Source organism: Lepeophtheirus salmonis, chromosome 13, assembly GCF_016086655.4.
Source record: "Lepeophtheirus salmonis chromosome 13, UVic_Lsal_1.4, whole genome shotgun sequence".
Classification (NCBI taxonomy): Eukaryota; Metazoa; Arthropoda; class Copepoda; order Siphonostomatoida; family Caligidae; genus Lepeophtheirus; species Lepeophtheirus salmonis.
The window spans coordinates 28149281-28164081 of record NC_052143.2 but is presented as its reverse complement, the minus strand read 5'-3'; the positions used below and the strand labels follow the sequence as shown (position 1 = coordinate 28164081).

General features: G+C 31.8%; 3 protein-coding genes and 3 long non-coding RNA genes across 6 annotated transcripts; 4 read left to right on the top strand and 2 right to left on the bottom strand.

Annotated features, from left to right (window-relative positions):
- The first annotated feature begins 538 nt into the window (after positions 1 to 538).
- On the top strand, positions 539 to 1023 carry LOC139907110 (uncharacterized). The gene is made up of 3 exons (XR_011783432.1): positions 539 to 674; positions 731 to 814; positions 888 to 1023. It is a non-coding gene; the product is annotated as an uncharacterized lncRNA (long non-coding RNA).
- Positions 1024 to 4449: 3426 nt separating this feature from the next.
- LOC121128694 (uncharacterized) lies at positions 4450 to 5989 on the top strand. Its single transcript, XR_011783430.1, has 3 exons — positions 4450 to 4738; positions 4870 to 5567; positions 5626 to 5989. It is a non-coding gene; the product is annotated as an uncharacterized lncRNA (long non-coding RNA).
- LOC139907111 (uncharacterized) lies at positions 5723 to 7088 on the bottom strand. The gene is made up of 3 exons (XR_011783433.1): positions 6956 to 7088; positions 6060 to 6438; positions 5723 to 5863 (listed from the first exon to the last, which is right to left on the bottom strand). It is a non-coding gene; the product is annotated as an uncharacterized lncRNA (long non-coding RNA).
- Positions 7089 to 7401: 313 nt separating this feature from the next.
- Positions 7402 to 9806, top strand: LOC121128696 (F-box only protein 40). Its single transcript, XM_040724283.2, has 6 exons — positions 7402 to 7692; positions 7761 to 8013; positions 8085 to 8613; positions 8664 to 9131; positions 9197 to 9332; positions 9387 to 9806. Exons 1-6 carry the CDS (start codon positions 7567 to 7569, stop codon positions 9588 to 9590), a joined length of 1716 nt encoding a protein of 571 aa, XP_040580217.1. The 5' UTR covers positions 7402 to 7566; the 3' UTR covers positions 9591 to 9806.
- Positions 9807 to 10319: 513 nt separating this feature from the next.
- On the top strand, positions 10320 to 12260 carry LOC121128697 (nuclear receptor coactivator 7). Its single transcript, XM_040724284.2, has one exon. The coding sequence runs from the start codon at positions 10759 to 10761 to the stop codon at positions 12118 to 12120; it is 1362 nt and encodes a 453-aa protein (XP_040580218.1). The 5' UTR covers positions 10320 to 10758; the 3' UTR covers positions 12121 to 12260.
- LOC121128698 (small glutamine-rich tetratricopeptide repeat-containing protein alpha) lies at positions 12132 to 13995 on the bottom strand. The gene is made up of 4 exons (XM_040724285.2): positions 13560 to 13995; positions 13194 to 13495; positions 12861 to 13104; positions 12132 to 12801 (listed from the first exon to the last, which is right to left on the bottom strand). Exons 1-4 carry the CDS (start codon positions 13889 to 13891, stop codon positions 12681 to 12683), a joined length of 999 nt encoding a protein of 332 aa, XP_040580219.1. The 5' UTR covers positions 13892 to 13995; the 3' UTR covers positions 12132 to 12680.
- Between the last annotated feature and the right edge of the window lie 806 nt (positions 13996 to 14801).

The window sequence follows — 14801 nt, the reverse complement described above, 5'->3', positions numbered from 1 at the left end:
TGATACTGAAGTCTCTTTCCTCAAAAGCCTACCGTTACATTCAATCGAGTGGTCTACTTTCCGTTCCTAGTGTAACAACCCTCAAACTGTGGATCCGAAATTTTAAAACAGCTCCTGGAATATAATCAAATATTATTAAAATTATCGCTCAACAAATCAAATCCAACGAAACTCCAAATAGAAACTTAGCCGTCTTGTGCTTAGATGAGATGAAGCTCCGACTATTATCAAAAAAGGACTTTGGATGTGCCTATGGTGTAAATTTGGATATAGAAAAGGATATTCTCCAAAGCATGATAAATGGGATTCTAATAATGAAGCAAATTAAGAGAAATAAAAATGGTGAAGTGGTGTTGCCTAAGTCATCTTCTTTGATGCCCTATCAAAAGGGCATAATTATTTCTTCAAAATCTTTGATATCATTGTATCAATAAATAAATAATTAAATTGGCCTTCCATATATATTGACATCTCGTTTAAATCAAGATTGTCTTGAAAACTTTTTTCAAGAATAAGATATATTGGACGACCCCAATCTCATCCTAATGCGGTAGAGGCCAGGGATTGATTTCGAATACTCGTAATAAGTGGCTCAGAAAAAATGGTTGTTGAGAATGCTCCCGTCAGATCTGAAGAAGACCAATGTTTTGTTTCTATGTATCAACAAATTACAGGTTGTAGTATCACCACTGCACTAATGTATATATACTAATCCTGCGTCTCCTTTTAGTCCTATTTTGAGTGAAGCAGATTCAGAAGATAACATAATTTTATCAAGGCTTTGATGATATAATTTATCCTCAAATCATTAAAGGTGAGATTGAGGAAGATATAAATAATGATGAAAATACAATAGAACAACCATCTAATGATTTACATCTTCCTAGAAATCTGTGAAGATGAAGGATTTATTTATGCTGCTGGATGTGGCCAAATCGTTACATCAAAAATTTCCCACTCTGGGGTTAATACTTCCATCATCGGAGCAGTCGTCATGTGGTAGGTGGATTACGGAGAGAAGAGAAGTCCACTTAATTGGCTCAGTCATTTCACCAATCCCTAGATCTAGATCAACTCGTCAAGAGTTCCCTGGATGGACGGATGAATGGTCATGTTTACTGCCCACCTATGCGAGTAGCATGCATTACCAACAGATGAGTTGTGAGCACATTAGTAATTTTTCTATTTGATCAGAAACTTACTAATGTGAACACAGTAATAAGTTTCTGATCAAATAGAAAAAAATCAAAAGCAAGTTTTCCTCGAATGAATTTCTATCCTGTGTCTCATATTCCATTCGGATTCGTCTCCATCCGAAGATGCCTTGCAGAGTTTGTTTTTATGAACACAAACTAGTGTGGATATAATACGTTGTAAATCATTTTGTTCATACCTTTTATAGGTCCTCATGTCGAACTCCATAGTGAACATAACAATCATAGCAATAATAACTGTGGAACTGTATCATAAGGGCCTACGCACTGCCTCAGGTGTCCATAAGCTTCCCCAAATTTCTCCGTGAGAGTAAATTCCCAAAGTTTCAAAAATTTTTTTATTTTTTTTTGTTAAAATAGATTTTTAAATTGTATCTTTTTATTATTACGAATTATGCATATATATTAAATCAAATAGTAACACAATACAAATTCTAAAGTAAATAAATATATATATTTATTACGTTCATGGATCCTTTCTTCCTAGTCGTGAACTCTATAGGCGTAGTAGTATTATGAAGAACAGGAGCTGTATGTGCTACTAGGAGAGGAGAGTCACGAAATTGGGGTGGAGGAAGAGGTACTAAATCAATTATATTGAGTGAATCGTTGTGGAAGGGCTTTATGAGTTTTATATATTACATACAGTGTTTTTCGTACTTATAATTAAACAATTATTTCAACAGCTAAACTGGTTGTTATTATATCCATAGAATCTTAATGTGTCAGGGGGATTCGCCTGGAACATTTTTATAAATATTGAGCGATTTACTCCTTATGATAAAAACCACTTCTTTTAAAAGAGTATTTAATTTATTGTAGTATACTAAGGAATCTTAATGAAAATTTTGAAATTCAGCACCATTACTTTAAAATGGAAACTTCTCAATTCCTTTACAAATATATAATTTATATTAAAAATATGTTATTTTCTAATGACTAGAGTTTACAAAAACGGCATTGAAAGACTAAACCTTTTCAAATATATATTTTTCATCAATACATAGCAGAAAATTAGATTATCGAAAAACGGTTACCCCTAGTACATACGTTAAGATAAAAAATTAGAAACTTAAGAATATTAAATGAAAATCAAATAATAAGCATGAATCTGAAAATAAAAACATCATATAATTTGTAAGCACTATTTTGTTCCAAATTCATATATTTATTTTCAGCTTTTCTAATTGTACTATGGAAGAACATAATCTCAAGACCATTCTATTGCTCTATATATCCGGATACATAGCCTCTTCCATCATTAAGTTTTTCAAATTTAAAGATTGTGAACCTTTTTGATATCTGAGAAATCAATAACTCATGGTGTGTGAATTTTCTTGCGAAGATCGTGATCTCATCGAAACTTTTGAAAATAGTATTAATAGGGCTTCAGATTTATTATTATATTTAACTACATTACATGTTAGTCGACTTTACAATATGACATTCTCGGAGAACCAACTCGATAAATTTTATTAACTTCGACAAAACCAAGACGATGCTTCACAAAGCTATTTGTCAATTTATTAGAAACCCTATTGGGTCGAAATGTAAAAAACAACATCATTTTGCTAATTATATTGCTCATGTTGGATTAAATATTTTAATATATCTAGCAAAAATGTCATAAATGAGGCTAATAGTAGCATCCATTCTTGTAAATAAGGGTAAAATTCTCATGGTACATGATATGGAAAAATTACTAATTTATATTCTAAATTATCAACTTTCATTTTGTTTCGTTAAATAAGGATTTACTCTAAAAAAATGGATTTATTCAGATCTTAAAATAGTAATAAATTTTCATAATAATATAGGTATAAATCAAAGAAGAGCAGGATAAAATATAAATAGTTAGCTTTTAATTTTGAACGTACTAATGATGATTATATTAATTATATTAGATTATTATACTATCTGTATTAATGTAATTAATGATGGCAATTATTAATTATTAATGAAGATTATTAAGACTAACAAAGTTTCAAAATTGCATGTCTACAGAAGTTATGAGGTCACTTATAAATTTTTTATCACATAGGACTCAACAATTCACAAAATCTATTTAGAAAAATAGCAGCAAAATATAATATGTATTGCAGAAAAAAGTATCGAGAAAAAAGGATGCATATTCATTGACAGTCTAAGATTGACTTCTACTTTTTTCCAAGGGATTTCTGCATTATATACATCAAGGAAACTGAAGGATTCTAAAGAATGAAATATTTTTCTCAGAATAAGAGACGAAAAAAAGTCGAATTTGGAAGGAACAGGATTCAAAAGTTTCAACGAAGGAGCTGTGGATGAGAAATGAAACTATTTGTTCTTCACTGGCTAATTCATTAGGGAATTATTTCTTATTGTGGAACTCTCGAGTTCTAAAGAACTATTTATATGTAATATCAGAATACAATATGCATTGTAGACCAAAATATGTAGAAAAGATAATCATATTATCTTTACGAGTCCAGAATTATCTTGCACTGGTTTTCCAATGACAAAAGAGACTCAGTAGTAATAAAAAAATCAGGCGTGAGATTGAAGTGTCCAGGTTATATAATTATCAGTATATCACAAAGTTCAACTTACAAATGGAATTGATATAATTGTGATTGAGATGAGTGATTTATCTGTTATATAAATCAAAAACACTGAAGGACTCTTATTAATTAAATAGTTTTCTTAGAGTAGGAGACGAAGCAGAGTTAATCTTCAAGAATTTCCAAAAAAAGAGCTGCGGATGGAGGAAGTTTTCTCTCTGTTCCTAACTGTGTCTTTCTGTCGTTTTATGGAATTCCTTAGTTCTTATATGTAGAAGTATACTATGATTCCGTAGAAGATCTTGAGGAATTTATGTATAGAGCCAATGATTAACGAGATCAGAAGTCACTACCACAGACCTTGACATGAAGAGGTACTTGCATAATCAACAATCATTCCATTAAAGATCCACTGACAGAGTGAAGTACTTGTTCAAGGGATCTCGCCTTAAGAGTCGAGATCCTTTGAAGTTAGTATCAGAAGACTTGTGAATTGGATATTCCTAGGAATGGGAAGGATAGATGGATGCAGATCCATCCAAATGACCATGTATGAAATGTCTTTTCTTTCAGATCCAACTCCTCACTTCCCTCCTTCAGCTGTAAGTCTCCCTTTATATTTTCTCAGGGCAAACACATTACAAAACGAAAACGTCATTAGAACCCATAAATTCATCTAGCATTCTAATGATGATGAGTTCGAACTAGTTGTTCTATTATTTTAAATCTACTGTCTCCATAAAACCGATTTGAATACTGAATTTTGGCAAAGTTTTGCAAAAGTATATTATATTTATTGAGTTTAACGTTTACATAAAGATCCCAACCATATCACTGCCCAAAAAAATATTCAATTCCGTGAGATATAACTATATTATTTTGTCATATAAAGTAGTACCTTCAAATTCTTGTCACGGATAGCTTTTATGTTTTGACTCCTGAGTCTCTCCAGTTAAATTGTGGATTTTTTAAGATACATCCTACGTAAGTTTAATCTATTATCTGTCCAAATTTCAGTATACTTTATACTGGTTATTGGGCCTCAGGTCGTCTGCAAACTAGGATCATAATTATTTAAGTTGAATTAATTTGATTTTTGTTCGTTTATTACAAAGGCTTTGATATAATTGAACGATGTCTCCTTTAAGCAGAGGCAAATGCCTGAAAGTACTTTTCGAAAGACTGGAATCGCTAAAACCTATATTTTTCAGCATTTTAACACATCTCCGGAGGCAAGGGAGGATCTCAGAAATGGACCCATTCTTTATGTCTATGTAACATCCGGAAACTGAAATGCAATGTAATCTTCACGAAAGTTGAAGAAAATATGCAAATCCAGACATGAAATATCAAAAGATTTTTTGTTTTACTTTTCTGTTAAACGGATTGTCTTAAGGATATATTTTTAAAAAAATCAAGCCCTTATTTATTCCTCTAATCATAAGACGGATAAGTATCTACTTCATTGTCGTCACATGGGATTCAAAATGTCAAATTTTACTCCAAGACAGCAAGTGTATTTCCTTAGTTATAGTGGTGTATGGTATCTCCCTCCTTAGGGAAGGACTTTAATGAGAGGAAGATGAACAACACCAATCCTGATCCCTCATAAATTTGGATGGGTCTTTCTGACCTTAAAATTCATCATGGAGGGATATAATAAGACTATATTACTGGATACATTTTAGGATCATTAGTACACGAGTTTTCTTAATTTACATAATATAACATCAACATGTAAGATTATATCTATGATATCTTTATAAATGATCAAACACGTTCAGGTTTTCGAGGAAGAGTTATCAGCATAAGCGTACGGAGATATAGCATATTCTATTCATATATACTTATATAGTCTCATAAAATTATAGGGATTCCCCGGTGGGCCAACGGGACATTTTCCTCACCACAAATGAAATAGGCCTGTCAATGAGTTATTTTCCTTAACCCATTCAGTCCAAATCTTACCTTCATCCTTTGGCAATAACTCCAAAACCTTTGAAAACGCAACATTCATGTGGCAACTCCTTTCATCGTTTCCTCTACTGTTGATCCCATCATTGTTCAAAATAGTTTCTAATTATTTGATTTTAAACTGCAAAACCTAACCTAATAAGGAAATTTGTGTTTAATATAGTGATTAGTATTTTTGATACTTTTATAATATAATTTTTAAAAACTAAAATTTCTTGTTGGTTTTTATAATTTTATAATAAAGATTTTTTTATAATGGAATTTTTAATTTTATTATATAAAACAATACATAAATTACTACTTTCATTATGTCAATTAAATTTTGTTAGACCTGTATAGTTTTTAGTTCTTGATAAAAATTGAGCATCATTTTCCAGACAAATAACTTGAATTCCTTTTGGAACGCAATTCAAATATAACTTTCCCTTCAATTCAGATAAATATGAAACATTATCATCGTCCAAAAAAATTCACACATTCGATCATGTTTATTCATTGTTTTCTTCCTTTGTGCTTCAGCACAAGAAAATTTTGATGTTGTTCTGCTTAATCATGGAAGTATTATGAAGATTTAATTGCGGAACTAACATCTTCCTTCAACGAACAGTGATTGATAGGTTTGTCCGAACATATATATTCTGAGAGAAAGTCTTCGTCTTTAATATGAAGGGAACAAAGAAGTTTATCTTTACTATCAACTAATTTTGCATCTAAAAATAATACGAAAAATTGAGGGGTCATGTATTTTAAGATGTATTTAAAAAAGTATTAGTAAAATTTAATTTTTAAATCATTTTGCAAAAGTAAATAAGATGTTTCCTAGTTCAAAGTCAAATAAAAATTCATTAAAGTTATTATGTCTCTTGAATTTTTAATGTAGTTATTTCAAGTAAATTTAGTTCTTTTAAGTACAATTCGATTCTATATTTGAGTTTAATTCTATTTATTATAAATTAAGAGAAGTATCAAAATTGAAATAATAAGCATCTAATTTCGAGGTATGATTTCCTTTTTTCTAAAAGCTCTTGATTTTTGCTAGGAAATCGATGAAAAGAAGTTTCTTTATGCTCTTTAACTTCTTTTCCGGCAATTTTTCCAATTTTACAAAATAGAACTACGCATGTAGTATCTGTATTTTTTAATAAAACATACTGTTTCAAAATTTAGTATAATGTGAATTTATAAGACTTATAGTCATACATATTTATATTGTTTAAAAATATTTACATTAATTTTTTATATACAAATATTCCGATGTAAGACTTGTAGCCCACTCACTGTTTAAAAATTCAAACACAACTATTTATTTACTTCATTATTCAATTTATTTATGAAGGATTACTAGCTAAGAGTTTATATATAATTTGTCCTTCGTTATTATAAATAGAAAAAAGTGAGCTTCTGAGGTTTGGTTGATTTTAAAATTTCCACTCATTCGGCCATATATCTGATCATTCATAGATTGATGTACAAATAACCAAGGCTAATAGAAATACTGTATTTCTATTAACCTTGCAAATAACTATAATCTCTATTATTGTGATCAACTAACTTTCGCCTTCAAAAAAAATTCCTCTGATTTTGCTCAGCGTAAAACATGGACGTCTCGAGATAGCTAGATGTGTCCATGGCGTAAACAATTTCTAGCCTGAGAGTCCCGGCTGTAGCTAGCTATGATGAAATTTCTTAATCTATTTTTAACTATTTTGAAATAAGAAAAACAAACATATATCAAACATCATAACAATTAATATGGCATTTAAATAATTCTATATTTTTAAATATATTTACTGTAGAATTTAAACTTTAAAAAACAAACTGCGAAGAAGTTGTAAAGAATGGAAGCAATTTTGGAGGGCTTGGGAGAAATACATTTACACTGTGCTACATGCTATAGCTTTACTCGATGTTCACAAGAAGATGATGCCTGTGATAATATCCCTTGTCGATTATCCTGTTCTCAAGTATTGTAATTAATAATTTTCGATTCTGTGTCTATATTTCAAAATTTATTATTTTATTAATAAAAAAGGTGTATCATGCATGTAAAGAGGAGGAACATCTTCGAGATCTCTGCCCCAATGCACGTATTCCATGTCTCAATTTAGAGTATGGATGTAGAGTTGAGATTCACAGAAAGGATATTGCAGCTCATCTTCCTGTATGTCCCGCTAGTCTAATAGTTTGTACCGCTGAATGGCATCGTTGGCCTGTATACTCCAGTCATCGTATTCGGAAAGGAAAACTTTTGAATGTAAATCCTGTTCCTAAAAATGGCCAATTAGGTGATGTGCATGTTTCTTTTTAGCATCATATGATACATTAGATATTAATTAATTCTATATTTAATATTCAGATTATGAATTGGCAATGAGAGATCAACGAATAATTAATGAAGCATTGAAAAATAATTTTTCTGAAAGTTATTCTTCTAAGCCGAGCAAGTATATTATCTACAGGAAAGAAAAGCTAGATGAAAATGAAGATCCTATAACTTCGAAGCAGTTGGAGAAATGGGATGTAGAGTTTAAGAGGAGAATTAAGGGTATACCCATACCCATGAAGTATTGGGAATATCCAGAGTTTGAAAAAGGAAATATTCACTCAAAGCATTGTTCACGTTGTGTATTAAAGGACTGTCCAGGAGATTCAATTAGCTTTTGTCCTATCATTGGCTGCTCTTGGGGTTGTGAGTTCAAATTTCATGCCTGTAAAGCCTCTGAACATAGTTTGATTTGTTCTTTCTATGTTGAACCCAATGATTCTGATTGGATTTATCGTGGTATGAGTCTTGTTATCGATAGAAGAAACTTTAGGAACAATAGTTCTACAAATATAAAGTCCAAGAACATGATTGCATCCACCACTCTATTCCCTATTCACAAGTACATATTTATTACATTAGTCTGTTGTATTAATAAGCATTCCATTTTAGTGATGTGGACCTCTCAAAAGAGAAAACTGGGAATGGGAGTATAATTCCTGATCCTCCACCACCACCGTCTACTCCCGATTTTTGGAACCCATGTCGTTTTGATATTAGATACGATTTTGTAAATAACAAAAGAGAGCGACATAAAGGAATGTATGCTCTTAGATGCCATGAAGAACTTAGGCGAGACCAATACTTCTGGCACTATAAAAATGTACACAATGAAATTGTTTCTGAGTTAAATTGTTGGATTGAAAGCAGATGTCCTCTCTACGGATATGGTTGCAATTTTGCAGCGAGAAGACTATATCCAGACGGAGATAATAAAACACTTACATTAAATAGATTTACAGGAGCTTTTACTTTAAGCGATAGGCATTTTGAAGATTTTGATTTTGATAGTATGCTTGGACTAAATTCATTACCTGCTGAAATTCTGTCTTTTATATTCTCATTTCTAGATCCATCCAGGTATTTCCTTTTAATTAAATATGAATGTGTTGTTTTTAATAATACTTTTTTTTATTTTTTAATAGCCTTCAAAATTTGTCCATTACTTGTAAATATTTGAGGGAAATTTGTCAGTCCTTCTTGAGCGTTCATGGGTGTGTTTCTCCACAGTGGGAGCGAGAGCGTACTAGTAATGGTGTTTGTTGGACAATTTCATATTTTGTAAGGGTTCTTAAATAAAAGTTTTGTATGTTTACTTCATATTTTATTTCATAGAGATGGTTTTATAGCAATGCCTTTCAGCCTATTAAAAAATGGAAGATTGAGCATTTAGGGGAGGTTTCAAATCATTTGATGGAATGCCCTTATTACCAAAGGATGAAACATGTTAGTCATAAACATCTAAGCCAGAAGTCTAAAGAACAATGGGATGCAGTTTTTATAAAAATAAAAGAACGTAGAAATACATTGATTGATTGATATTTCAAAGTCAATTTTTATAGAGAGAAGTACAAGTTTAATCGAAACCAAGCAATACTTGCACAAATATGAATAATTGAATATTATTAATTTATCATCATAGTTAACGCTACTTTTACTTATATGTTTATTTGTTATTAATGAGCTTTGGATTTTATACTTTTTACACTCGTTAAATATAAATAAGTAATTTTGACATTCAATGTCATATCATTATCAGAACGAATATTATTTACATAATATATTTATAATTATTTGAGTCTTATTTTTATCTCCTCACAATCAATTTTTGACTTTTAAGTAGATATATTGTGTTTTTTTAATTCATATAAAATGATTTATGTTTATAAAGCTAATACATTTGATTTCCAGATAAATACTTAATGACGGTTGCTACTTTTAAAAAAATGAATTTTACGTTTTGATGAATGGCGTGAAATGAAGTTTGTAAAAAGATGTTGCTGTATTATATAGACATAAATATTCTATAATGATTAAAAAAATTTCTTCTTTTTCAAAATTCATTAAAGACTAGAACACCTGGCCGTATCTCTTATAGAGATTGTTAGTTTATGTAATTACTTATCTTTGCTTACATATTTTTACTTGAAAAACTGATAGGGATTATCTCAAAGAAATATCTTTGTGACATGATATGACATAAGTAGACAATCTAAATAAGAATAATTAATTATAAATGACGTGGCATATTTAATTACTTTTATTTAAAAATACATTACTCTCGAAGGCACATATACTCTATTCTGCTAACGTGAGAATGATTGATTAATGACTTTAAATGAATAAACTATATGAAGTATCTTAATAGCAATTACATATATATCATTATCACTTCATTTCTTACAGATCCAATTCTCAATTAAATACTATTATATACTACAGTCAGTATTTAAAAGAAAACATCTGCTTGAAGAGAGAAACTATACTTTTATATTGTATGCATAGGGGTCGTGAAATTCTTTCTTTTTTTTCTGTCTTGCGTGTGTGTGAAAGCTCCCGTTGTTAAAATACGCTACTTTAACATAGATACTATTAATTACTACATCTCTGGTGCTTGTTATTTGTGTATATTTTGTGTACTTTTTAGATATTAATAATATTATGACCCTAAACTAAAGCTAAACGAGATAAAATCCTCAATAGGAAAATGGACGAAAAAGAGGATGATTTCTACATGGTGAAGGGTGAGGACGAAACGTTGGACTCCATAGCTGCTCGATTTCTTCTTTCTCCAAATGAATTAGTTACCTTAAATCGTTTGGGCAGTCGATTTGTCTTTAAGGGACAAAAGTTACGTATTCGATTTCCAACTCCAAAGAAATCCAATCATCCATCTGTAGATTGTACTGAGGAAGAAGACCTTTTCGACTCTCAGTTTGTGCGTTTGGGTGTATCGCACGTAACTGATGGGCGTGGTATTGTACGTGGTTCTTTACTCTTTACTCCCAAGAGCTTTATGTTCAATCCATTGCCTCAAGATCCTCTTGTTCTGGAAGCAAAAGATAATAATAATGAATCTCTTCTGGATTCTTATCAACTTATTGCACCCATGGATCTGGTAGTTTGCATATCCTTATTCAAAGAATTTATAAAGCTCAATAGTGTCAAAGATAGGGATATTATAGAAAAAGATGATCTTCTTAACACAAGCGAAGCTTCAATGGGTACAGATGAAACACGTTACTTAAGATTGGCTATTGGAATTCCTCGAGAGGAGGAGCTTGCAAAAAATACTCCAGTCATATCGTATGGAGAGCAAAAGCTTTATCCAGAATATTGGTTCATAGTTCGTGGACATAAAACCGAAAAATTATTGAAGTTCTTTACAGATTGGTTTTCAGATCTCTACGGTATATTTAGTCCTGACAAGATAGTTTCCAAAAGTATGTGTCCTGTTCCAGAAGGTGGGATTTACTTGGATTCATCTTCAACCAAGAAAAGAGGGGCTTTGAGTAAAACTATTACACAGACAACCTTTGATCTCGGTCTCACTATACCCAGACTCATTGGTAAGTCATACATTTTTAATGATGCACTCATTAAGTTTGTTGCTGAAATTCTACCACCAAGAACATTTGGCCATGACTTAAATCTCAATTATTCAACGGAAGAACATGGATTCTCTCTTAAAAATCTTTATCGTAGGATGCCTTCATCAGATGAAGAACCCGTTTTACTTATTATCAAAGACTCGAATGATAATATATTCGGAGCTTATCTTTCTTGTGCACTACGAATCTCTGAACACTTTACAGGAACTGGCGAGTCTTTCCTGTTTCGTACAAACCCTGACATAGAGGTATTCAGGTGGACAGGTGAGAATGATTACATACTTAAAGGGGAGACTAATTCTTTTGGAATTGGAATGAGCGATGGCCATTTTGGTTTGTGGTTGGATGAAGACCTCAATCTTGGGCGGACAGAACGCTGTTCTACTTTCAATAATAATCCCCTCACATCTCATGACTTTCACGTAAATAATTTGGAATGTTGGACATTCACTCTTTAGGAATGTGAGAGTTACATGACAAATTCGATTATTATTCATCTCTTCAATTACTATTGCTAGTTACAGAATGCATTTAATTCAAGTCATATATTTATTGTTTCTTCTTATAACTATACTTTTAATATATTGTTTATATCAAAGCTGGAATGTCTTCTTTGACCATTTTGCCATTATTATTCCTACAAATACATTTTAACTTGAAATATAAAGTGGGAACGGAAAGAGATAAAGTAAGTAATATCTTGCTTGGTGAGAATGGGGAGGAATGAAATAAATATGGATTTAGCTAAGAACAAAATTCTTAACTTTATTTTGAACATTTTTTTTCCTTTTCGCCACTACAAGTTTATATTATAATTTTATCAATCTCAATTAAGAATAATCAAATTTTGAATCATGGTATCTAAGAATAGTAGATGATACAAATATGCAAAAAAAAAACAAAAAAAAAAAAAAAAAAAACTCGAAGACGTTGTAATCATCACATTGTCATTAAATCAACGGTTGATATAAAAATGAATAACCTAGAAAAAACATTTTTTAGAATAAAAACTTGAGAATTATTCGCCTCCTTGAGGTGGCTGCTCTTTAGAGGGATCAACTCCATTTGATACGTGACGTCGAAGTTGTTCAACCAAATCTGGATGAGATTGTTGCATCTGTTCAGCCAGTCTTTGACCCCTGATAAATAACGGTAATAATACAGGATAAGATCATCAAAAAGAGAGATGAAAACTTACGCGTTCAAAAGTCCTTCCATTCCCATTGCAGAAACCCCTGCTTCAGGACCTCCAGCAGCGGCAGCAGGAGGACCAGTACTGGGCATTCCCCCACCCATCATTTGACCCATCATATTTTGCATGTTGGGATCTGACAACATGTTCATGGCCATGTTCATCAATCCAGGATTATTCAGCAAGCCACCAAGATCTAAGCCTCCAGGACCCATAGATCCCGCATTCATTCCAGCTCCAAAAGCTCCAGCTAAAGGAATATGTATGCATATATTAAAATATAGTAAATACTTGATTAGTAATATCATAAAGCTCTAAAGAATAAGATAATCCCATTACCATTTTGATTATTACTATCATTGCCTTCTTTCACTTTTGATTGAGCCATGGACAAATTGGATTTATAGTTGGGATTATCAGGCTCGATTTCTAGGGCTTTTAAAAAACACTCTTCGGCTTCTTTATGTCGTTGGACAGCTGAATAGGCTAGTCCCATTCGCCCATAGGCTTTTCCGTAGTTGGGGCACATGTCGAGGGCTCTTTTGCAGTCTTCAATGGCCGCATAATGGTTGTCCATTTTGGAGTATGCGGCAGCTCGATTACAATAGAACACTTGATTACTCCCGTCAATCTCAATTGCCCTAAAGAAATGAGGAAATGAGTAAAAGAGTAAAAGAGAGTGGAAGGGATGATCCTCGGATTTACTTGGAATATTTGTCGATGGCTTCCTTCGCATTCTCATTTCGAAGGGCTTCATTCCCCTCCGCCTTGAGCTGTTCTGCCCTTTCCTTATCCTCTGGAGATGGAGTGGGCTTCTTTTGAAGAGGTTGATGACTTGTTGCTGACTGGAAGAGTGAGAGAAGGCTCGGCTCTGTTCGGAGGTGTTCGTCCTCTTGACTCAGGGCATATGCGCTTTGAAGACACTGATTGGCTACTTCCAGAGACTCTTTTGCTTCTGGGCTGAAGGAATTTGTCTCGTCTGCGGCCTCCGCGTTTAAAAACTCCACAATGGAGAAAATGAGTCGTCTCCGATCCATTCTTCTAATGTAATAATATCAAATATCAAATATGTATTATGAAACCCGGCCAACGAGGTAGCCTCAGTAATCACTAGTCAGTCATTACTTGATTATTCATCCTACAATCAGGGGCACCATACTCTTTTCAATACTACGGCCAAAAATATTTCATCCTATTTCATTATTATACGTAAACAAAATACTACTTCAAGAAGTTGAATTACTTTCAATCTTGTTAATATTGCGTTTTTATGTGATGTCAATACTGTTGATGTGGGCCATTTTGGGTCCCTAAACAACCAAGTTTATAATAATGAAAACCCTTTTTTCATTAATGTTGAGGAAAATATTGCACTATTGGATGTCAAAATACAACCAATAAATAAAATGACTTAAACCTTACTGTCTATCAAAAATTTATCCCTCTATTGCCTAGTTTTATTATATATCCGGTCTTAATATTTATTCATTATATTGCAAAACTTATACCATCTTATTTTCATATGGTAGACAATAAACTAACAATTACAATTGACAGAATAGGATATTTTTTTCTAATTATCTTAATTTTCTTTTCTTTAATCGATAAGAAAAAACATTGCTACAAATTTTGCTATTTTTAAGAAGTTGTAGCACATATTAATTTGCTTTAAATCAAATCTTACTGCTAAAAATTGGCATAACTCAATGCAGATGTAAGTCTTTTTTACTTTTAATCGTATTAGATAAAGTTTTATCAAGATTTATTGGAAATTTGACCTTTTTATGTAGTAAATAAATTCCATTAAGAGCCCCCAAGATGGCGACGCGTTTAATTATGATATAATTTATGACGTCAGTGAAAATACCCTGTTGGCATCCCTTAATACCAGCCAATATTTCTTTATAATGAAATGATTTATGATTTAAGCTAATAATATTTAATATA